This window comes from Sorex araneus, chromosome 4 (assembly GCF_027595985.1).
Source record: "Sorex araneus isolate mSorAra2 chromosome 4, mSorAra2.pri, whole genome shotgun sequence".
NCBI classification, from domain to species: Eukaryota; Metazoa; Chordata; class Mammalia; order Eulipotyphla; family Soricidae; genus Sorex; species Sorex araneus.
This window is the reverse complement of record NC_073305.1, coordinates 86,731,196-86,756,909: the sequence shown is the minus strand read 5'-3', so window position 1 is coordinate 86,756,909 and position 25,714 is coordinate 86,731,196. Positions and strand designations below refer to the sequence as shown.

Below are 25,714 nucleotides of genomic sequence, written 5' to 3'. Positions count from 1 at the left end.
TGAAGTTAATTAAACCCAGTTCTGAGGGTTGTCTTGGGAATTTCACTAATGCTTAATAGCAAACCACATAGGGTGGGTACTGTTTCTTCTAAATTATGAAATGCCAAGCTTTTCAGGCATTGCCATGTCCACTTGTTAATTACAATACCTTTGTTTAAAAATCAATATGCCAGTCCTACTAACTGCCCTGGATATGTCATTAAGATAATGTGGAGATCAAATGGGAGCACATGTGAAATATTATACTCATAGATAAAATTATTGTAGAGGTCACTGGGCATTGAGATATAGCTTTTGACTGCTCTCAGTAGAAAAGTAAAAATTACCGAAAAAAGCAGTGGGGACTGGAGAGTTAGTACAATGGTTAAGGTGCTTGCCTTAAACATGGACGACCAGGGTTTGATCCTTGCATAGCACATGGTCCCCTGAACCCTGTCAAGAGTGATCCCAGAGCATAGAGCTGAGAGTAAACCCTGAGCTCAGCTGGGTGTGACCCCAAATTAAAACCAAAATAGACAAAAACCAGAAAACACTGCCAAAACACAAAAAATACAAAAAATAAATAAATGGATGTGGGTGGCATGCTGTTTGCTAGTTGTAAAGACTGTCAGCTCTCCAAACTAGTCCTTGATTTGTTCTAGCATTTGTAACTCTTGAGTACAGTTTTTATTTTTATGCCCTGGAGATGATACACTGTGACTTCATTTAAAAACTTGCAGGAAACTCATGGGGACAAAGTTCACTTGGCATTAAAACTCTTAATTTAAGTGTAATGCCCAAGGCTGACTGTATTTAATCTTAAAGACATTTTTAGAATTAAATAGGTGGTTGAGCCACAAAGTTACATTACAGGGACTAACAGAATCTTCAATACAGGAGGTGAGACCCTTCTCATTGGAATGATGCTTCTGCCGAACTGCACAAACTTGGACGTGGAGGTCCATATTAAGGATACCCCAGCTCGGGTTGGTGCACTGACATCCCAGGGCCTGGAGGTGGCGCTGCCTGCACTGCCAGCTGGTCTTCACAAAATCTCTGTCTTCATTAATGGCATCAGCATTCGCTCACAAGGGTGAGTGGACTCTTCTAATGAATTTTAGTTCTGTCTGATAGTCCATGATTTGGTTGAAGATTTCCAGTTTAGAGTTAGAGTTTTCTTTTTCATTCTCCTCCCTCTTTATCTTCTTCAGAAACTAGGGGACAAATATATAAGTATCACACAATTTGAAATCATCTTAGAGAACCTACTGAAGAGTTTACTTTTAAAACCAATTCTAGGAAATTTTTGACTTATTAATGGGAAAAGTAGAACTTTCTGGAATGAAAATGTCATAGTTCTTGGTTTGGTTGGGGATTCAAATACTGTATTGAGATTTGAATAGGTGGCTTAAATTACCAAAAATGTACCAAAAATTCTCATATTCTCATTGCCTTGAATTGTTCTGTCAGAGGTTACCTCTATTCATTTAGGAAGTAGCTAAACTGTATGGAACTGATATTCCCACATGATACCCATATAGGAAAGGGTATGACATCTCTCAACCATTTCCTTTCTTCTCTGTTAGTCTGAATTTGTTTACCATTCACTCTTCTTTTCTTTTTGTTTCTCCCGAAATACATTTCGCCTTTGGACATAGGGTCCCTAACTCTTCTGTGCAGTCAAAAATTCATCTATAACTTTGGACATCCCACACACAACTTAATTACTTAATAGTTTTTTATTGACCAGAAGTCTCACCAATATCAGTGAAATGAGCACTCTTTAAATGTTACATGGATGTTTTTGTTCTTTGGGGGCCACAGCTGGCAGTGCTCAGAGCTTACTCATGGTTCCGCACTCAGGGATCACTCCTAGCAGGGCTCAGGGACTATATTGGGTGCCAAGGATTGAACCAGGTAAGCTGAGTGCAAAGCAAGCATCCTGCTTTTCAATTCTTCTACCACTTTGGCTCCTGTTATTTGACTGCATACTGTGCTCTTAAAATAAAGCAAGAGGAAAACTTGACTTAAAAAATTACGAGGAAGATAAAATACATTAATAGGAATATGTGTGTATGTTTACATTGTTTAGAAATCTGCTTATAAGTGGGCCAGTTCAAGGATTAACACTTTGGTCTTCTTTTCTCCTTTTCTATCTCTCTCTGTATCTGTTTGACGGCACTCTCCTGTTCCTGTAGGATTGACCTTCGTATTCAGTACATCACAGAAGTTTTCAACATTGAGCCGTGCTGTGGGTCCCTTCTGGGTGAGTGTCTCCGGATGAGACAATGTCACTTACCTGGCAAATCTACTCATTGCATGTTCAGATTTTGTTTCTGAATTAAATAACTGGAAGAAGCCCAAGATTGGGCACTAGAATTGTATTTATCTTCTCTCTCTCTCTCTCTCTCTCTCTCTCTCTCTGAAGAAAACTGCATTTTTTTTGGGAACTGAGTGCTATATTTTGAAGGGTGTGAAAATCTGGGTGATCTGTTATCCTTACAATGATCTCAAAAAGATCAAAGAATTCTTATCAAAAAAGTTGTGCGTGGTTTCTTTTTTTCCAATGGAAAGAGGCTGAACTGGTTAAATGGGGATGCATCATGAGCAGATATCAGTGAATCAAGAGTTTTCCGCATTTATCCTTTCCTCTTCTTATGCTTGAGAGAAGAGAGGAGGAAGGAATCTCGGTGCCTTCTCCTTCTGCTCGTGGTCTGGATAAAAGACTCAGTGTTAGAAATACCAGTACCCACTGATATGGGCGATGCAAGGGCAAGATACAAAGAGAAATCTAGAAAATTAAAAATTGACAGTGGTGAATTTCCATCAATGTGGTAATGTAAAAATAGCTCATTATCTGTTTGAGTATGGTGAAATCCTTTGGTTATATCGCAGAGTCAGTAATGCTTACGTTGTATTAATCATCGTCTCGTAATGGTATTTTATGGTCTTCCTCTGATAATTAAAGAGAGTAAGACAAAGTCTAAGAATATAGTAGCAATCACAAATAGTTTTTAATGTTTCTATGCCTCTTACATATACATAATTTATATATGTTATATACATACACCATAAGGTATACATACACACATACACATATGACTATAACTTAAGGAATATTGGATTATTTATAGAATAGTGTAGATTATAACAGAACAGTTTAGTAAATTTATTTTTCATTTGTGAATACACTGAATATGCATTGAATGCCATATCTATACATAAAATACCTGGAATAATATGAAATGATAATGTCAGATCTGGCAGATGAAGAAGACAGAAGTGTTTATATTTCTTAACATATGTTATATATGCATACAGATGATATACATATACTCTCTTTAATAAATAAAACGGAGAGAGAAATAAAAATAACATAAGATGATATAGCAGATGGAATTTACTATTCATGTTTGAGTTGATCGATAGGATGGTTTCTAAGACATACATTTGCTTGAGAATTTCATCTTAAATGTGATAAACTCCTCCCGCTATAAATCTTCACACCGTTCCTGTTCCGTGCGTTTCAGCCCCTTGGACCCCTGTAGTGACCACACTGCGTGGGCAGGGAGAGGTGAAATCCTCGAGCTCTCAGTGCCGCGTCTCACACACCCACTCACGCTGTTCCATGCTGTGCATTTCAGCTTTCCACCTTTCCTTTTCCATGTGGCTGCTCTAGGTGGAACCATCCTCAGCATCTCAGGAGAAGGCTTCAGCCAGGACCCCGATTTGGTTCAGGTCCTGGTGGGCAATCGGTCCTGTGTCCTGGTCACCTCCACAGATAGGAGCATCTGCTGTGAGACCCCGCCGGCCCCCGCGCTGCCCGGCGCAGGCGCTGTGGCCCTCACCGTCGCTGTGATCGTCTGCACCGGCCTGGGACCGTTGGCTTGTGGACCGTCCCCAGGCCTGATGGGCAAGCGCTTCACCTTCACGTATGAAGCCGCCGCGACCCCCGTGGTCACCGCCCTGCAGGGCGCCGTCGTGGACAGCAGTCTGCGGCTCTCGGTGCACGGAAACCACGTCTCGGATGCGGTGCTGCAGCTGGGGGACCTGTCGTGCAGGCTGGGGACTGGGTTTCCCCAGAAGGACACCAACTGGTCCTCCTGCTCCGTCCCTCTTCGCAGCCTGCGGGCCGGAGCCTATCCTCTGCGGGTGCGCCAGGAGCGCTTGGGGTGGGCTGATCTGTCCACGGTGTCCCCGCGCTTCGTGGTGACCCCCCAGATAGCATCCATCTCCCCGCGACACGGGTCAGCTTGCGGCGGGACGGTCATCACAGTGCGGGGATGGGCATTGCGGCCTCTCGTGGGCTCGGTCCAGCTGCGCACCTCCGGCCCTTTCACCTGTGAGCCTTTGAGCTGGGGGAGCCAGACTGTCCTCTGCCAGATGAAGCCGGTGAGCGACCCCTGCCCCGGCAGCCCCCGCGTGCTGAACATCACAGTGCTGGCGGGCGGGCTGACCAGTGGCTGTCTGGACACTTGCGCGGTCCTTCTCTCCCAAGAGGCGACGCCCAGGGTGGAGGCTTTTGCGACCCAGGTCACTGGGGCTCTGACCACGGTGCTGATTTGGGGCCAGCGGTTAGGCAGCGCCCCTGGGGAGCTGCAGGTGGTCGTGGACACTCACCATCCGTGCACTGCAACTTTCTGGAATGGAAGCCACGTGGCGTGTGGGGTCAGTGACCTGAGCCCTGGACCCCACAGCGTTTCAGTGTTTGACACTCAGAACGGGGATGCTTGCTTCGGCAACATTTCCAGACACTTCCACATTTGGCCTCAAGTGTTTCATTACTTCCCCAAGAACGTCAGCCTGCACGGTGGGAGCTTGTTGACCGTGGAGGGCTCAGCTCTGAGAGGCCAGAACTCCACCTCAGTGTCCGTGGGCCCACGGGCCTGCCTGACCGTGAACATCAGCTCCACGCTCCTTCAGTGCGTGCTTCCTGCTGGAAACGGCACCCAGAGCTTGGTCCTACAGGCGGATGGAATCCCTTACCAGATGGGGGTCATTGACTACAGCCCTGCCTTCACCCCAGAATTGCTCTCCATTTCTCAGATGGAGGATGTCTTAATGCTGGAGATGGCCCGCATCTCTGGCGCTGAGAATATGGACATTTTTATAGGGCCATCACCTTGTCTGGGCATCTCTGGGAACCGTTCTGTTCTGCAGTGCCTGCTTCCAGCCCTGCCTGCCAGGGAGTACCCAGTCAGGAGTTTTGACCGCAGCAGGGGGTGGGCATCCTCTGCCCTGGTGTTCACATCCAGAGCTGCTGTTACAGCTGTGACCGAGAATTTTGGTAAGTCGAGCAAGACACACAGGCTGTTATGTGATTGGGTGTATATCAGCTCTTCTATCGACTGAGTCAAGTGACAAAAATGAACCTCAGCGCCCAAAGGGGATGGAAGGGTCACTGGCCTCTTAGTGTCCGTTTCCTCCTCAAACTGATCTTCGTCATGCTCTGTTATTTTATTAAAGAATTGGTGGATGTTTGTTCCCCATGCTCTAGGCTATATTTTAATTTGATGCATTAACCTCATTTACTTTTTTACCTTTTATTCATTTGGGGGGAGGGATTGGAGCCACACCTGACAGTGCTCAGGGATAGCTCTTGACTTTGTACTCAAGAATTGCTCTCTGTGGTACTCCGGGGCCATATGGTGCCAGGGATCAAACCAGGGTTTGCCTCATGCAAGGCAAACACATCACTGCAAGTGCTATTTCTTCAGTCTCTAATTTGTTTGAAATTAATATCATTTCTCAGGGATCCTCATTGGATCATTTGAATAGAAAGAAAATGACTTTATCCAACATTAGACCTCTGTACCAATTTAATTTGCTTTCAATTTATTAAATATAGTTAATTTTATTTTGTTATAATAATCCAGAATGTTATACTCCACCAATAATAATTAAGTTGCATAGAACAACACACTGGATGAACCCCTTTCCTTTTTATAGACAGATGGAACTTTGGCCCAACTTTCCTTCCAATGATTGTGTCAATTTCATTTAAGGCTTTGCTGCACTTAAGATGGCTCAGATCTGATTGTGATGCTACAAGTAGGAAAGTCTTAGATGGATGAAATATGAGCAAGTCATTTTTACTAGAACAAATTTGTCCTGTGTCACTTGGGTAAAATGCTATGGGAATTCTGGCTCTAAGTGATGTCATGGGTAACTTCTATTCCCTTCCCTCCCCTCCACATTCTGTCCTGTCCATCCTGTTTTGATAAGAGGGATTAGATTGTATGCATCCTAGATCCACAAGGTTCCATGATTTTTTTGTGGTCAGAGGTATGAAGTGCATTCTGTTCCCGAGTTTGTCAGATCTTGTCTTGAAAGAAAGGTGATAGTCAGCCTCACTGAGAAGGAATCACTAAGAAAATGATGGCTGGAGAGGAACCAGTTGGGATGGGAGATGCATGCTGAAAGTAGATAAAAGAATAAACATGATCACTTCTCAGTGTCTGTATTGCAAGCCATAATGCCCAAAAACAAAGAGAGAGAGAGAGAGAGTATGGGGAATATTGTCTGCCATGAAGGCAAGGAGAGGGTGGGAAAGGGGGGTTGTATACCCGGGATATCGGTGGTGGGGAATGTGCACTGGTGGAGGGATGGGTGTTTGATCATTGTGAGATTGTAACCCAAACATGAAAGCTTGTAACTATCTCACGGTGATTCAATAAAAAAAAGCAATAGTCTTAGAAACTAAGAGGTTTCGCCTACGAGGACATGTCTAAAAGTCTTGGGAATCACACCCTTGATTGTTTCTGAGGCTGCAGTCAAATTTCTTGTGTCTTAGGAACCATCACATTTTCATCTAGACAGGGGGTCTCATTCAGTGCTGGTAGAATGTAAACTTGTATGCTATTTTGTTTATTAATGGGACAGTTGTGTATCCAAATGAACAAGTCACCTTTTCTTGGTGCTTGTCTTTTCACTTCTAAGAGTTCATAATCATTTTACTCATAAAAATGTGCTCATTGTAAGTCCATTGATCACAGGAGAAAGAATGTATCCATTTTCTGGAAAATGGATAAATAAATGGGAGCCATTTAATGGAATTTGCATTTACTATAAATGGCAAAAAATACCATCCATGTTAATTTGCTGTAGCTAGTCTAGAGGTAGCGCTCAGGAATGACACCACCTAGCTCCTTCCTCAGGAAATGATTTTATACAACTCGAGTGTTTGTCATCTCACTCCTATTTTTAATCTATGTGAGTGGGTTATTTTAGATCTATGTTTTTCTGTATGATTTGGTAGTTTACTTTTTGGTAATTTACCAACACATTTTTACCATTGTGTTTTTACTGTGCATTCTGACAGAGCAAACATTTCACAGCAATGCACTAGTTTCTTTTTTTTAATTTTTAAAATTTTACTGAATCACAGTGAGATAGTTACAAGCTTTCATGTTTGGGTTACAATCTCACAATGATCAAACACCCATCCCTCCACCTGCAATGCACTAGTTTCAGGGAACATGGAAACCCTATTGCCGTTGGAATGACTTAGGAATTTGGAAAAGTTAATTTAATTTTTTAAAAATTAAATAAAAGTTAATTTAATTACAGAATTAAAAAATAAACTTGTAGAAAAATAAAAATGAGTTCCTCCTGTATAAGCAGTGCCTTGCTTAGAAAATTCTAGAAAGATTCAGTGGGCAGTGAAACAAGTGACTAGGAGAAAATTTATGTTATACTCGTTTGCATACAATGTTTCATAACTATAGTTATATGAGTTTCTATAGAAGAGAATTGCACTTAAAAAATAGATTGGGGAATGTGAATGCCATTGGACAATTTAGGGATTCTGGTTTGGAGACCAGAGTTTTGTGAGAAGAGACTGTGAAATTAAGCTGCTGTGTGCATTCTGCAGGGCTGGGAAAAAGGCTGAGCAGAAAGCAAGTGTGAGGTCTTCAGTTTTGAGTCAAGGGCGTCTGTGATGGATTCTTGCACCTTTGTGTTACAGGCGGCCTCGGAGGAAAGCTGGTGCATGTGTTTGGAGCAGGATTTTCTCCAGGGAACATTTCCGTTACCATTTGTGGCACTCCCTGCCAGATCCTGGCTAACGCGACAGTGTCAGCTTTCAGCTGCTTGGTTCTGCCCCTAGATGGTATGTAAAAGTGTCAGAGTTCACGAGCACCAAAATGATATTCTTTGGCTCAATGTGCGTTTGTAATGAATGCTGAATGACCCCCTACGCTTTCCAGGCAATTGTGGGAAAAGAACATTGTTTCTCATAAGAAATGATACTTCGGGTCAGGGACTGAATGTTCAAGCAGTTCATTATAACTTTGTCACAGGAACAGGTCTCTGCTAAATGAAGAAGGAAGAAGCATCACAATTCAATTTCTTTGGAAGCTATCAAAACTGATTTTGATTGCAGTCATAGGATGATGTAAAAGGTAGCAGGTGTTTGGTTTTTGCGTTTTGGATGGCATCTGTCAGTACTCAGGGGTCAGACCTGGCTCAGTGCTGTGAGAGTGCTCCAGATGGTGCTCAGGGAAAGGAACATGGGGTGCTAGGCATCGAACATGGACTTCCTATATGTAAAACATGTACTTGGACTATTGAATTATCTGTGTAGCCTGAGAAAATAGTTCTGAACATTCATTTCAATGACAATCTATACATCCTGGTGTGATCTGAGACAATGCTGTGGAGAATGGCTGCTTACTGAAGGAACTTGTGTAGTGTTTATTTGGCCACCAAGCTGGACATCTCTTGCAGATTGACTGTTTTTAATTCTTGAATTATTAAGCACACATTATCCTCTTATTCTGTAACATTCATCTAGTTTCTTGACCCCAGTAACTCAATAAAGCATTGTGATCTCTCATTACTTTAAGCTCTTTTTGGAAGTGAAAAATATTTTTTAGAGGAAATACATAGAGACAGAGAGATAGAGACAGAGAGATAGATAGAAGAGACAGAGAGAGAGGCAGAAAGAGATTTAATAGAGAAGGAAGAACATGTAGTTCTCTGAGGGGAAATGGCCCACTTAAAACTCTTAAGTCATTAAGTAGGTATTGATGTAGGAAGTTATGTTTTCCTGGGATGGAGAGGTTCGAAAGAAAGTGCAAAGCTTTGTATTCCCATGATGCACTTTATAACATTTTATAATTACCAATTAAACTTCAGGGGAAAAGGTACAAGGAAGAAATGACCATAATTATCAGAGAACCAGCTTAGCTAGGCAATTACCTTGTTTGCAATAATCTCCTAGATCATGTACTCTTGCATACGTTTTCTGTATAATGCCTTAAAGATATATTCCTATTTTATGTGTGCTTCTTGAAGGTGGGAAAAATATTTATAAGGTAATAAAAATCCCACTTTCCCTTAGCTTGGACCGAAATTCATAAAGGACAATGTTATGGAATGGAGCTGGCACTTTACATGGAATGTCTTAGAGAAAAAAAAGGATAAGGGGAAAAAGGAGTGAAAGGGGCATCAGAGCCTGGGGGGAAGAAGGAGAAAAAGGAAGAGGAGGAGGAGGAGGAGGAGGAGGAGGAGGAGGAGGAGATAGAAGAGGAAGAGGAGAAAGAAGAGGAAGAAGAGGACGATGAGGAGGAATAATAGGAGTACTCATAGACTAGACCTTGAGTCTCCTATTAACACCATTACAGAATATTCCTATACATTCCAATGTTTGTTTCACCCTCTACCTCCTGTATAAAATTCTGTACTGGCATTGGGTGTATGTAATCTCTTTTTCCCCTCATTTTGACAATGGTGATTTTAATCCTTCTCTCCACCCTTCATTAGGTATAGTTTGTACATTAATTTTTGGATTAATAATACTATTAATGGGCTGGAGCGACAGCACAGCAGGTATGGCGTTTGCCTTGCATGCTGGCTGACCCAGATTTGATTCCTTTGCCCCTCTTGGAGAGCCTGGCAAGCTATCAAGACTATCTCGCCCCCACAGAAGAGCCTGGCAAGCTACCTGTGGCGTATTCGATATGCCAAAAACAGTTACAACAAGTCTCACAATGGAGATGTTACTGGTGCCCGCTCAAGCAAATTGATGAGCAACAGGATGACAGTGATACAATACTATTAATAATGGCTTCTTATGGGCATAACTCCAACAGCACACCCTTCACCAGTATATGCATGTCCCTGCTCTAAGGACCTAAGCCCCCCGGAAATAGCCAGTATTGGCAGGGGTGTAGCAAGAAACTTTTACCCACTGTTGGTGGGAATATTGTCTGATTCATTCTCCATAGGAAGCAACATGGAGCTTTCTCCAAAAGATAGGATAGGACTCCCATCTCTATCACTTTTTGGAATTAATCCCCCAAACATAAAAATATTCTGAAAGGATATAGGCATACCTATGTTCATCACTGCAGTTAGCCAAGATACGGCTAATTGCCCAATTACAGACAAAATAGATCAAGAAGTTATGGTATATAGAGACAACGGAATACTGTGCTGCTTCCAGAAAAAAATAAACTTTTGTATATGGATAGAAGTAGAGGATCATGCTGAATGATAGAAGTAGAGGAGCATGCTGAACGAAGTTGGTCAGAAGGAAGATGTTCTCTTTCCAGAGAGAATGATCTTTTTGATATGTGGGACTTAAAGATACACAATGAGGAGGCAACAAAGTTGCAGCATCAGCTTTCTGGAGAACTGAGTCACAAAATTGAGTTGGGAGTGGGGCTGAGAGGTGTGTGTGTGTGTGTATGTATGTGTCTGTTGTGTACATGGTGGGCGATGTACACAAACAATACTGAGGAAAAAATAAACAGAATAACTGGGCAACAAGAGATGAAGACCCAAGACTACATGTATATATTTCTACTATTAAAAATACTGCTACATTTCATCAAGACTTTCACACATATGTAAATGCTTGATATGACTAAATGTCTTTAATACAGTTAAAAGTATAATTTCAGAATAATTTTCATTAGGATTTCAAAATGAAAATTGGTGAGGGTTGAGCATCAAGTAAATTGTTATATTGGAAGTTTTATAATGCATAAAAGAGAAATTGTAGGAAAATTTTACAATTTTTTGTTTGATCTTTTGTTTTCAATTTTATTGAATTGCTGTGAGATGGTTACAAGCTTTCATGTTTGGGTTACAATCACACTTCTCTCTAACAGTGCACAATCCCCATCACCAATATCCCCGGTAAATCCCCCCTTTCGAACCCTCCCCCTGCCTCCATGGCAGACAATATTCCCCATACTCTCTCTCTACTGTTGGGAATTATGACTTGCAACACAGACACCGAGAGGTCATCATGTTTGGTCCATTGTTTGCTCTTTTGGCCATACCAGGCTGTGCTCAGGGCTTACACCTGGTTCTGTGCTCAGGGATCACTCCTGGAGAACTCGGAGAATCACATGGGGTGTTGAGGATCTAACCAAAGTTGGCTGCATGCAATGCAAGTATCCTACCCACTGTACTATCATTTCAGCTCCTAAAATTTACAAAATTTGATTAAGATGTGGACAAGGACTAATTTAAGAGAAACCATGAATTGAAAACTGTAATTCTTATTACTGCCGCTAGGTGTCACCAAACACTCATTGATTTTTTTTGCTTGAGTCTTTCATTTACTCTAGGCATATGGATAATTTGACTTTCCTCTTTCATAATAGAGTGCTTCAAAATACTTTTAATTACAGTGTATAAATATGGAGAGGAACTTGTGAGATCTAACTGCACTGGTTATTTTTTATAGATTCAGTACGAGATTTAAGGATTCTATCAAAACCTGGAACTGGCAATCAATTTTGAGTATATGATTGTGTATTTCCCCCATCCCAACACACACACACACACACACACACACACACACACACACACACACACACAACTCAGAGACATGCGCGCGTGCGAATGTATATCTATAATGAACATCATATGGTTGAATGGAGTGTGTCTTACAAATACTTAGGGATTAAAAGTTTTTAAATTAAAATGGGAAATTTGTTAAATTGAGAATTTACTAATAGTAGTTCCCACTTTCACATAGGATTTCATATAACTAATTTAATTAACCATTGAAAATTATATTAAGAGAAAAATTTCATATCAGCAACCCTTACCAGTGCTTCATAGTTACCATTCTTAGATGAATTTGCTTTTTTTTTTTTTTTTGCCTAACTTAGATGCCACTTCACTCCTTCAAAAAGAATTCTGTTTTCTATGTCAGGGTTAAGCTCAGACAGGATATAACCCATGCCGTGCTGAACCACATCCCCATTGTCCTTTTCAATCCTTTGGGCAGTCCTTTGGAGAAGATGAACAATCCCGTTCCTTCTCACCTAGTGGTTTTTCATGCTATTATAAGTAATAATTATTGAGAATATAATTTGATTGCTATTGCTGTTAGGGCAGGAACAACATTTGTTAAAAATGTAAATTTTGGGGGGCTACTGATTACTGTCCAACAAGTAAATGTTTGGACATTTTTCTTCTAGCCCCCAGATTTCTTACATTCACAACCTCAAGTCCAATCAATATATATAGCTTTTCAGGTAAACATGTTTAGACCCTATTGGATAGCATTGCGAGGTGCCCGCCTCTTAGCTGATCTCAGGTTTTAAAAATGACTACTATGACTTGCTGGTTTATAATTTTTTGATTGCCTACTCTTATACCATGGAGTATGTGTGTGTGTGTGTATGTGTGTGTGTGTGTTAGTTGTATGCAGCTAGATGTTTATATATATAAATTGATATATATTTATATAAACAAATATAATGTTCACATATATTATATTTATATATAAACATATAATTTATATATAAATATAATAATATATTATATTTATATACAGTCATATAGTTTCATTTTCTGTGGTTTACTGCTTTACTCTTTTCATTCAGTCTTTTGCTTATTTCTGTTAAAATTTTCTTATTTTTCAAGGTCCCTTCAAATTCTGGGTTTGCTTTGGGTTTTGTTTCTTAGTTTGACCTTGTACAAAAGCAAGAGTGATGGTTCCCATTCCAGAGTACAAGTGATGGCAGAGAACTCTCCACCTTCCTATTATTTTGTTTGTTGTAAAGTCTCAGTGCTAACATGTTTTCTCTTTGTCAGTGGGGGAATCAGTTAAGTCAGCTTTACAAAAGTTCTTTTTGCCCCATTTGGAGTCATTTATCTTTACCACTCCCTAGGTTTGGATTTCTCCCAAAAAAGCATTTTATTTTTTTCATAGGATGGGTGGCTAAAACATCATTTTAGGTGAAACAAACACTCTATGTTTATAAAATCAGTAAGAAAGTTGATCTTCAGATTTCTTGCATTTATACCTTAATTATACACCACATGACATTTTTTGTGAACTTTTCTATACGTTCCCCAAAGCCAAAATGCTTAAAGACACAGGGTTTTTTTTTTGTGGCAGAATCTTGAATCAAGACCATGGATTCTGATTTCCAGCCCTGGGTACTTTTCATAATCCATTCGTCAATTTGCATTCACCTAATCGCCCATAACAGGTTCATTATTTTATAGGTGTTGGACCTGTTTTTATTTGCCTTAGGGCTTGCTAACTCGAAAATTCTCCTGTTTTGTCTATCTGTATCAGAGTTCTATTGCCAGACATCTTAATTGTCACAATTCATCTGAACACTCTACAGATTACCATGCTGTTGAGTATTTTGGAATGTAACGGAAATAGTAATATTTGTGTGTGATTAAAAACACTAACCAAGGGCTGTATGTAGGGCCACTTAGAGTTCAGTCTACAGTTCTCCGTGACTTTTGCTGTAGGGCAGCTAACAGAAGGCCAGAGAAATTGTTCTTTTTCCTTCCTTATTTTGTTGAAGGGCTGGAGTGATAGCACAGCGGGTAGGGCATTTGCTTTGCATGTGGTCGACCCGGGTTCGATTCCTCCATCCCACTCAGAGAACCTGGCAAGCTACCTAGAGTATTTCGCCCACACGGCAGAGCCTGGCAAGCTACCTGTGGTGCATTTTATATGCCAAAATCAGTAACAACAAGTCTCACAATAGAGACGTTACTGGTGCCTGCTCGAGCAAATCCATGAGCAATGGGGACAACAGTGTTACAGTGTATTTTATTGAAGTTTTCAAGCAGCCACTCCAAAGGCATCCCTTGTGCAGGTTTGATCGTTTTTTCCTGTTAAAGGTTATATTTTATCCACTTTTTTGATGCTCTTTTACATTGTATTTCATGACCCAAAAAGAAATGAAATGGCCTAAGGGTCAAAGAGCTTCAAATAATTGCTTTTATTCTTTAAGAAATGCTAATAGTTACAATTGCATGATAAAAGGAATTTATGCTAATTAAGAGGTTTTATAAAAAAGATTAAAAATAGGGGACTGGAGAGATAGAACAGGGGACAAGGCACTAGCCTTCTTCCTGGCTAACCCAGGTTCACTCTCCAGGACCACATACAATCCCCTGAGTCATGCCAGGAGTGATCCCTGAGCACAGAGCCAGGACTAAGCCCTGAGCCCTGCTGAGCGTGGCCCCAAAGCAACAACAACAGAAGAGAATCAGAATGCCAGTCATAAATATGGAATGGCATCTGGTAGCCATCCAAGCTCTTGGGATTGTATTCAGAACAGATAAAGAGCAGAAATCAATAAGAAAACGTCAGACACTCCAATAGAAAAGAGAGCAAGAGGCAGAAACAATTTAATTGAAGAGGAAAATAAAGATATTAGTGAACGTATAAAAATGATTGCACCTAATAAAAGGATGACAGTGCAGATTATGGCTAACTGAAATTTTATTGTATATGCAATGTTCTGGCCCAAATTAAGAATTTGATAATATCAAGTGTTGTTGAGTTTGTAGAGTAACAAGGATCCATAAATGTAGCAGATGGGAAAGTGAAATGCCATAGTCAGTATGAAATCGAGATGGTGCTATGCAGTAAATTGGAAAAGGCAATTTTCTTTAAAGCACATTCCCTAGAACGGTGGATTTCAACGGTGTGGATCAGCACCACTCTGCAGGTGTAAAAAAGATAGAAAACCACTTAGCCAGAGAAAATTCTGTGCATTTTTATAGTAGCAAAAACTGGAAAATACTCAACATTCATAGAAAAGAGAATAGATACATCCTTTATGCTTAGTTTACATCATGTAATATTGAGCAGCAGTGAAAAAGTGGAAATAGCTACTATATGCAGAGCATAGACTGGAGTGGTAGCACAGCTAGTAGGGCGTTTGCCTTGCACGCTGCCAACCTGGGTTCGATTCCTCCGTCCCTCTCAGAGAGCCCAGCAAGCTACCGAGAGTATCCTGCCCGCACAGCAGAGCCTGGCAAACCACCCGTGGCATATTCGCTATGCCAAAAACAGTAACAACAAGTCTCACAGTGGAGATGTTACTGGTGCCTGCTAGAGCAAATTGATGAACAACGGGATAACAATGCTACAGTGCAGTGCCATGTGTAGAGAATCAGATTCATCTGAGAACAGAAGAACTAATTAAAAAATGCAGGTCCAAGAACATGATGTCTTGTGAGAAATTTCAACACTGGTACGTTTTCAACAATCTTTTGTTTAGGAATACAAACCCATGTGGAAAAACCAATGGAAAAACAGGTATGTAGTTATTTCAGAGAATGAGGAGCCAGGGGTGGCCATGGTGAGGACGATGTGGATTTGGGCAGAATTTCTGCCCCTCTCAGAGAGCCCGGCAAACTACCAAGAGTATCTCGCCCACACGGCAGAGCCTGGCAAGCTACCTGTGTTGTATTCTATATGCCAAAAACAGTAACAACAAGTCTCACAATGGAGACGTTACTGGTGCCTGCTCGAGCAAATCGATGAGCAACAGGATGACAGTGCTACAGTGATACAGTGATTGCTTTTAGACTGTCTCCTTAGCTGCTAGATTCCCAATCTGTTTCTCCCATTTCAATGACACAGATTTTACCATAATGTTATTTGCCTGCGTTTCGCATACATGGTTCCATGACCTTTTCTCTTCTGGGAGAGTGAAGAGGTAACTTCATTTTCTTTTTGGTTAAGAGGCAATAATGAACCACACTTATGTAAGCCTTCGAGGACTTTAGGTGGCTCCTATGTTGTTATGTAACCTCACAGGCACTTTCCCTGCAGCGTCCTTGGCTTTCCTGTGTGGCCTGAAGCAGGGGGAGGAAGACTGTGAAAACCCCACCCCAACCTTTGTGCAATGTGATTTAACCATCGCCTTGGGGACCAGCAGGCTGTCAGAATCTTGGTCCTACCTCTACCTCTGTGAAGGAAGTACCCAAAGCTTCTTTGCCACAGCTCGCTGGACTGAGTCGGTCTCGCCAACGTTCTCAGGACTCTTCATCAGGTAATTCTGGCCCCTCCCGCCCCAGACTCCGCACAAATGCAAGAGCAGGAGACTTAGGGAGCCATCAGGAGCTGTGGGCTCTGCCTGGGGCCCCGGGGCCCCAGAGCACTCACTGAAGGGACCATTTCATTGTGGATTCCAGCCAGGCTGCATATCAAAGCATCTCCTGTCTTTTCAAGTGTTCTAGAGAACATCTGAAAAATCTGCCCAGTAAACAGCTCACTTTGTTCTTGCTTAGATTTTAATATTTATCTTCCGATCCAAAGCAACATCTGGTGAATGCCAATGGGGAAAAAGATTAGACATTATGAAAAACAGAAGGCTCTTTTCCCCTTTCCTTTTTCTTTTCTTTCCAAACAGATTCACAAGTATGAAAAAAAGTCACAGAGAAATCCAGCAGATTGTACAATGTTTATTCAAAAGGAGGAGTGCGGTGGAGGCAGGGTGGGATGGGACGGCACAGCGGAATTACTGTAGATCTAGGATTTGGAAGCCACAAGCTTATGTGGATTTTTTTTTTTTTTTGGCTTAAAAAGCAAACAGATAGCACAACCTCCCAGGTTAAAAAAAAATCCCTTAAAATAAAACAAGCGAACAAATAAAAACAAAACAAACAAACAAACAAAAAGCATTGGGACCCTGTTGTTAACTCTTCTGGGCCTTGATTTCCACATTTAGTTCTTGTCCGCTGCCCTGTGATATTGTGATATTGTAGGGTGCCGCATTTTTTTATTGCTTATCTCGATAGAGTGGTTGCATCTGATTATTTAATGAAGGCCTATTTTCCCATTAAAAATAAACTCAACAAGACTAATTACCCAGAATGAAAGAGATAAGCAGCTTTCTTCATGTCAGCCTGCCTGTTTGATGTCTGGAGACACTGTGCTTTAGGATGCATTTGCCCCCAGGGGTTTGCCTCCAGTTTAAGGGGGAAGAGGAGCATCCTCCGAGTAGCATCCTCACTCTAGCTCTCCTCGCTCCCTGCTTTGCTGAAGGGCATGGCGATTCCTGTAGCGGGCACAAAGGAAATGAGCTTCCGCAGGTTCTCCTCAGGTAAATATCAAGTGGGACTGAACAGATACCCAGAAGTTGGACCGGACACCCAGAAGTCCATGTTTGCTGTTCCTGGCTCCACGGGAAAGGCAGGCCTTGAGCTTCATTTCCAGAATGACTTTTTGGAAATCCAAGGGATTTGCTTCTTAGAAGAAAGTGGGGGGGTGGGGGCTACCAAGCCTCAAACCTCACTATCTACTGATAGAGTGTTTGAAGTGCACTCAACTGCCTGGATACCAGAGTTCGCAAAAGTAGAGGCGATCCTGGAGAAGGGATTGATGGCACAGTGGTCGGGGATTGTAAAAGAGCCACTTCAATACTATTGAAAACTATGAGATCACACACACAACACACGTGGTGATTTCTTGAGGAGGAGTAAAAGTGAGCAACCTCTGATTTCAACAAAGTTTTATTTACTCTTGGTTGTGTGAGGGACCCAAGGCTGACAAGAGGAGTTAGTCCTGTCTTTGAAGACAGTTGGCCTTGTTTGTTAAGAAACTTCTAATTCTGCATACTCTTTTTTTTTTTTCTTTCTGAGTCACACTCAGCAATGCACAGGGCCTACTCCTGGTACTCCCGGCTTTGCACTCAGGAATTACTCCTGGTGGTGGTTGGGGGACCCTATGGGACCCTGGAGATTGAACCTGGGTCGGCCGCATGCCCTCTCCACTGTACTATTGCTCTGGCCCTCTCCATACTCTTTGACCCAGTAATTTCACTTCCTGGATTTTATTTTAGAAGCTTGTCAGAAGCATGTACCATTTGTTAAAAAGAAGAGTGTTCTTTGAAGTTTTGAGTATGAAACCAAAAAAATTTGGCTTAGCAAAAATTAAATTTTTTAGTAATATTATACATTCAAATGACAAAGAAACTTTTTAAAACAATGATGGTTTAAAAATAGAATATTTAACCCAAAAGGAGGATGCTTACACTAAATTGGGAAGTGAATGTATAGCCACAAAACTACCAGTTTAATTACAATGTTGTATATAATGCAAATGTTTGTATACTTTTATAATATGTAATTAGTAAAGCAGGACCAGATTATATATTCAAAACATCAATAGTTATATTTATAGGTGGCTGGGATACTGATAATATAGTTTTTAGTCATCTTACAGATATACTTTTTTCTTGTAAGCATGTGATAACATATAGATTAAACTAGGGCCATTAATAAGATCTTGTGCCTAATGATTTACCTTGGTTCTTTCAATACTAGCTATTAAAAATATCATGAACCTAGGGAACTACTTTTCAGTGTCTTTGCAATGAAATAATTTTCACTAAATGCCTTATTCTCCTCCCTCCCCCCTCCCCCGCCCCTGCTCACCACTGCTCTATGGATCTGATGTTCATTTGGCAAGGTAGATATGCACATCTGTGGCAAAAACATGCTCAGTGTTTCCATCTATCCACTTATCCATCTCACCATATCCTATTAATCCACTCACCCACTTATCCATCCATCCTCCCACTTTTTATGGTGCCAGACAGTCTATAGTTTGAGGGTTGGGGTTTGGTAATGCCCTGCAGAGTTGAGGGCTACGCCTGCTTCGGTGCTCAGAAGTTCCTCCCAGTGGTGCTCAGGGGACCATGCAGTGACAGGGATCACAACCAGGCCTCCTGTATAGGATGCATGCACTCATCCTATCTCTCTGGCCCCAAGTGCCTATAGGATTCTAGGTCCTGGTGAAGTCAAGGTGAATCGAGAGCAGACTCACTGCACTTCTGTGCAGATAAGGAAGCAGAGAAGAAACAGAAAGATCACATGTTGTGAAGAGAGCCATAAAATGATAGAAAAAAGTGGGAACTCTGGCCAGAGGAGCAGAGGAGGCTTCCATGAGGAAGCACTTTTGATGCTGAGTTAAAGAAAAGAGCTGTCTTTTTTTTGGGGGGGTGGGGGAGGGAGCAGGGGTGCCAGACAGTGAATGTAAAATGTAAAGGACCCATGACGTTTTTTTGAAGAGCCAGAAGCCAGAAGGCAGGAGCGGAGGAAAATAGAAGAAAGTGGCTTTGGACAAGCCTGGAGCAGTGAGATAGGCCTGGAAGGCCATACAAGAGAGTTTGGATTTTGCTCTAAGAGCATATTAAGTAACTTTCCAAAGTCAATATTGAGCGTTGGTAGTGTCCATACTAGAACTGCAGGTTTCTGATTTGTTGTGCACTTACCACTAATCTAGGAGTCTGGGCACAGCTGTGTAGTTCAGTAAGATTTCAGCAAGCTACGGAGAGTGTCCCGCCCACGACAGAGCCTGGCAAGCTACCTGTGGTGTATTCATTCAATATGCCAAAAGCAGTCACAACAAGTTTCACAATGGAGACGTTACTGGTTCCTGCTTGAGCAAATCAATGAACAACGGGATGACAGCGACAGTGACAGCGATAGGAAAGATTTCAGTCTAAGTGAGAGAGGTGAAATGACTGCAAGTATTTTTATTCCTTACCCCAGAGAAGGCAAGGTATTGGGAGTCTGTCTAGGAATCTTAAGTTCTAGAACTCTCTATGATACCCTTTGAACCCTAATATTTTTAACCATGTTCCCTGAAAATAATATTCGTGTGTGCTATGTGTGAAGTTGTGCATTGTTTTATATTTATGTGCATTTATATTTAAGGTGGAGTGATAGCACAGCGGGTAGGGCGTTTGCCTTGCACGCAGCCGACCCGGTTTTGATTCTTCTGTCCCTCTTGGAGAGCCGTGACATATTTAACATGCCAAAAACAGTAACAACACGTCTCACAATGGAGACGTTACTGGTGCCTGATCAAGCAAATCGATGAGCAACAGGATTACAGTGCTACAGTGCTATACTTAAATCTGACCAACTGTACTGTCAAATTCAAAGGATTCTTGTGGAAGGAAATGTGGGATAGTAGCTATTACAAATTTGGCAATTTTGTCAGTGTTGGCCTATTTTGGATATCCTGATGTCTCTGCTAATTCTGATGGTTTTTTTTTTTCTTTTTGGCTCTTTGGGTCACACCAGCAATGCTCAGGGGTTCCTTCTAGTTCTGCACTCAGGAATTACTCCTGGTGGTGCTCAGGGGACCATATGGGATTTGGGAGATTGAACCTCAGTCTTCCCTGTGCAAGGTGAACGCCCTACCCACTGCACTATCACTCTGGCCCCTAATGATGGGTTTTTAATGGGGAAAAAATCTCTAGTGAGATAATAGGGAGAAATCCCAAAAGAAATAGGAATCAAAACTTGTAGAGGAAAGTCTAAACTAACAGAAAGGGGCTCTGACCCTGTGCAAGCAAGACTAGGAGGGCAGAGACAGTGGCATGCGGGGGACAAAGGAAAGGATATTGAGCAAATCCTGCCAGTTCATCTTGACCTTTGTTGGTGAGGACAGGGCAGAAGGGTGCTTAGGAGGGTGGGAGCCCAATGCCGAGAAAGACTGAAGGAATTCAGCTCTTTTGTCCTTTTTCAAGTCTCCCAGACCACAGGGGCCGAGGGCAGAAAACCTGCTCATGCATCAGCTTAGAGAGCCACTGCAGAGGCCGCAGAGCAGAGTTGGCCTGGGCAAACCTGCCGTCATTCATCTTAGAAGAGAAATAGGGGAGGCTCCACCCTGAGACCAGGCATCTCAGCGAGACACTGAAACTTGGCATTGTTCCTGCCAACCCTCTAGAATGGCCAGCTTCCCCATCAGGGGGTTGGCAGCTTTCAGGAATGGAGGTAAATGTGATCCCCAAAGGTTAAACCCATCTTGTTTCCTTGCTAATGAATAATTAGTAAGTGGTGATAATAATGCAGGGTTTTCTTTTTTTTTTTTTAAATTTTTAAATTTATTTATTTTTAATTAGAGAATCACCGTGAGGGTACAGTTACAGATTTATAAACTTTTGTGCTTATACTTCCCTCATACAAAGTTCGGGAACCCATCCCTTCACCAGTGCCCATTCTCCACCACCCGTAAACCCAGTGTCCCTCCCACCCTCCCCAATCCCATCTCCCCCCCCGCCCCACCCTGCCACTGTGGCAAGGCATTCCCTTCTGTTCTCTCTCTCTAATTAGCTGTTGTGGTTTGCAATAAACGTGTTGAGTGGCCGCTGTGCTCAGTCTCTAGCCCTCATTCAGCCCGCAACTCCCTTCCCCCACATGGCCTTCGACTACAATGTAGTTGGTGATCACTTCTCTGAGTTGACCTTTCCCCGGAACGTGAGGCCAGCCTCGAAGCCATGGAGTCAACCTCCTGGTACTTATTTCTACAGCTCTTGGGTGTTAGTCTCCCACTCTGTTATTCTATATACCATAGATGAGTGCAATCTTTCTATGTCTGTCTCTCTCTTTCTGACTCATTTCACTCAGCATGAAACTTTTCATGCCCATCCACTTAACTACAAAATTCTTGACCTCCTTTTTTCTAACAGCTGCATAGTATTCCATTGTATAGATGTACCAAAGTTTCCTCAACCAGTCATCCGTTCTGGGGCATTCGGGTTTTTTCCAGATTCTGGCTATTGTAAACAGTGCTGCGATGAACATACATGTGCAGATGTTGTTTCGATTGTACTTTTTTGCCTCTCTGGGATATATTCCCAGCAGTGGTATTGCTGGGTCAAATGGGAATTCAATATCTAATTTTTTGAGAGTCGTCCATATTGTTTTCCAAAAGGGCTGAACTAGCCGGCATTCCCACCAGCAGTGTAGAAGGGTCCCTTTCTCCCCACATCCTCTCCAACAGCGGTTGCTTTTGTTCTTTTGGATGTGTGCTAGTCTCTGTGGTGTGAGGTGGTATCTCATGGTTGTTTTGATCTAATGCAGGGTTTTCTTTGACTACTCTGTCCCCTGATCACCTCCCCCCAACTGAAAGATCCACCTCCTACTTAAAGCAATAATGACAAAGAATGTTTCTTCTAGCTGCAAATATCCTCGTGGCTTGCCACAAGTGGCTTTGAAGTCAGATGTTTTATTTGAAAAGTCCATGTGCATTTTGCATTCTATTCCACTGCATTTTCATATTTATCTATTACATTATGGTTTCATTTAAAAGTTAAATTGCATTGCCGTTTCTTTCTGAAACTTCAAGTACAACTGACATTCCAGGAGCAAATGCTGTATTTTTCCTCTGGCTCCGTTGCCCCTCTGGTTGATGGCTCTGCTAAATGGATTTGTAACTCTCTTACAGGATCTTGCTTCAGAATGCAGTTAAGCCCAGCAATGCGTCCACGTCAGAAGACATGGAGCTATAAGGAATGTAAATTCTCACATTTACATTTCAACAATAATTCCATGGACACCATAGTGCCAAATACTTGAATGAGCGCTGCCTTTATTGGCCACTTACTGTGTACCAGATTCGGCACCGTTGTTTTTTGTAGGCTCCATTTTCCTGGATTCCCTAAGTAGCTCTATAAAATGAGGATTCCCTAAAGAGGAATCTATAAAATAATGACTGCAACTTCACTTGATGAATGCAGAAGTCAAAACTCAGAGGGTCGTGTCTTTACAATGCCAGAAAGATGGGAACTGTCTGCTTAGGGATTCAACTCTAATTGTCCTGCTTCCAGATCTCACTCTGCTTCCTCAGGCGTCTCAGAAAATCGGTTGAGCATGGCGAAATCCTCAAGAAACTGTAGCTGTGAGATCCTGAGCTCACCAGTACCTTCATTAAGTACATGGGATACAAGCCCAACACCATGTTCTGTGCCAACATGGGAGGGAAGACTCAGGTCAAAGAGGATTGAAGCTCAGTGCTTGGTCCAAACTCTGTGTAATCAGCTCTGGGGAGCACCGGTGAAATATTGGTGATCTCAAGACAGAGGCTCAGAGCAGCGATTCTCAACCTTTCCCAACTGTGCCATCTCTTTTCTGCCTTTATTTCCTCCCATGGTCCTCCTGTTCTACCAGTTAGGTGCCTCCATCCCATTTATGTGATTTCCCCCCCACCTGTGGCCTCCTTGAAATATTCTGGGAGACCATATGGGTCCACATGAGCCCTGGTTAAGAAATGCTGGTCTAGAAGACAGTGAGTATAGGGTGGGGCTGGAATTGAGAAAACACGATTATGAAGAGAAGAATAAAATGTGAGATGTAGTAGTACCATGATTTTTAGCCAATCATGAGTGACACAATTTGACAGTGATTTGTTCTAGTTCATTCTGATTTATATTTTCAGAAGCAGTGACCTTTCTCCCTTTCTCCCACCTTTCCAGATCTCTTCCCATGGGGCATCTATCTCTTTGTGGTTGAAGTTTGATTAGCATCTCAAAAGTGAGGGCACTGTTGTAGGATTTCATCTTTGTATTTGACTTCATGTAAATTCCCTGACCTCTGGCTTATACAGTTTAGTCCTCTATCAATTAAAAAATGTTTAAAAAAGTTTTATAAGTTAAACACCTTTTCTGAGTTATTTTGATCTTCTTGCACATTCTATACAATTTACCCACTTAGTTAGTACTTGTTGTATACTGTTGGGGGCCGGAGCTATAGCACAGTGGGTAGGGCATTTGCCTTGCATGCAGCCAACCCAGGTTCTATTCTTCCATCCCTCTCTGAGAGCCCAGCAAGCTACCGAGAGTATCTTGTCTGCATGGCAGAGCCTGGCAGGCTACCCGTGGTGTATTTGATATGCCAAAAACAGTAACAACAAGTGTCACAATGGAGATGTTACTGGTGCTCGCTTGAGCAAATTGATAGCAATGGGACAACAGTGACAGTTCACAATATTTAATTACAGTTAATAATCAAACACCAATCCCACCACCATTACACCTTCCCACCACCAAATTCGTGATGTCACTGTCACTGTCATCCTGTTGCTCATTGATTTGCTCGAGCAGGGATCAGTAACGTCTCCATTGTGAGACTTATTACTGTTTTTGGTATATCGAATACGACAACGGGTAGTTTGCCAGGCTCTGCCATGTGGGTAAGATACTCTGGTAACTTGCCGGGCTCTCTGAGAGGGGTGGAAGAATATGCACACATATTCTCGAGTGTGTAGGGAGCATCCTTGAGCATGGTTGTGGTTGGGTTGTGGAGGTTTTCGGCTGCTGAAGCTGGGTCTCTTGGGACGGGGGAAGGGCTCTCTCCCACCCCCCTCTTGGGTGTCCCGAGTGGAACAGCCGGGCGTGGAGTCCGGTGGCATGGTTATGGGGGCCTCATGTTATTCACCCTTCCAGGAGAAGTAGCCTTGTGATTTGAACAGTGGCCGATAACGAGGCTATCTGGCCCCCTCTACCAAATTCACCAGTTGAAATGAGATCACAGCTATGAAACTGTTGAAAAGTGTAAAATGCCATGCATTATTATTACTAATAATCTTTGAGTTAGTTGAAACAATGCCTAAAGCCAGAATTATTCTTGAATAAATCTCATACCTGTTGGGGGCAATGCCCTGCATATCTGTGCCCTCAACTCCTCCACACTGCATATTTTTAGACTTTCTGTAATGCTACACTGCTGTTTTTCATTTTAAATCCAGTCTGGCTTCTCCCCTTAAAGCAAGAGGACTTTTAAAGTGACTGGCTGGTAGTATAACTGGCACATATATCGAATCTCCTTAGTCTGGGCTGTTAAGTAAGTTTAATTAATTTACTAAGTTAATGTTCCACTGCTAGCAACAGAGCCTCATTGCCATCAGCTGGGGAGAGGGAATTGAAAGCCTAAATGAGCTCATTTTTTCACAGTTGGAATTAGGGACCAGTTAGCCAGTTGTGTGGGTTTTCCAATTTCTCCATCTGCCCTGGGGGGATTCAGGCAATTCACTCCCCCCCCACCCCAACACTAAGTGTGAGTAAGAACAGGAAGAAGGAAAAGGAAAAAGGGGGAAAAACCCTCTCCCCAACATTTGCTTCCATTTTTGGAACTAGAAGTTTTGGCTGTGCATTACTTGTTAAGTTGGGACCACAGAACCATTTGCTAATGTTCCTCATAGATTTGGAAAAGAGAAAGGCCTCAGTGAAAGATATTTACCATGTGCATTTTCATTGCAGAGTGCGCAGATAAAGGGAAAACAAATAAACAATAAAAGAATGGAAACAAAATTACAGAAATTTGCAAAATTTGACAAATGGTGGCCTGTAGTTGCCACAAGCTAATGGCTTGCAATGATTAATAAGAGTAAAAATAATTGCATTTCATTAAGATTGATGACACCCCATTTAACCTCCCTTCTCGTTTCAGCCCTAAAGTGGAAAGAGATGAAGTTCTCATCTATAATAGCTCCTGTAACATTACCATGGAAACTGAGGCAAAGATAGAGTGTGAGACGCCTAATCAGCCAATTACCGCCAAGATTACTGAGATACACAGAAGCGGCAGCCAGAACACTCAGGTATAATCAAATCTTTTTTACAGACTGATTCAAACAGCTCAAATTAAATTTGTAATATTGTGTACATTAAAAAAACAATTTAGTCCAAATGGCAGCGATATATAATATTAA

At 42.0% G+C, this 25,714-nt stretch overlaps 1 protein-coding gene across 1 annotated transcript in view; it reads left to right on the top strand.

Moving 5' to 3' along the window:
* PKHD1 (PKHD1 ciliary IPT domain containing fibrocystin/polyductin) overlaps window positions 1-25,714 on the top strand; it is a 552,653-nt gene that overhangs the window by 75,632 nt on the left and 451,307 nt on the right. The window contains exons 29-34 of the mRNA XM_055136692.1: window positions 877-1,072; window positions 2,178-2,245; window positions 3,659-5,266; window positions 7,946-8,089; window positions 16,043-16,262; window positions 25,453-25,603. Of these exons, the coding sequence (XP_054992667.1) occupies window positions 877-1,072; window positions 2,178-2,245; window positions 3,659-5,266; window positions 7,946-8,089; window positions 16,043-16,262; window positions 25,453-25,603 (2,387 nt within the window). The remainder of the gene's footprint in view (window positions 1-876; window positions 1,073-2,177; window positions 2,246-3,658; window positions 5,267-7,945; window positions 8,090-16,042; window positions 16,263-25,452; window positions 25,604-25,714) is intronic.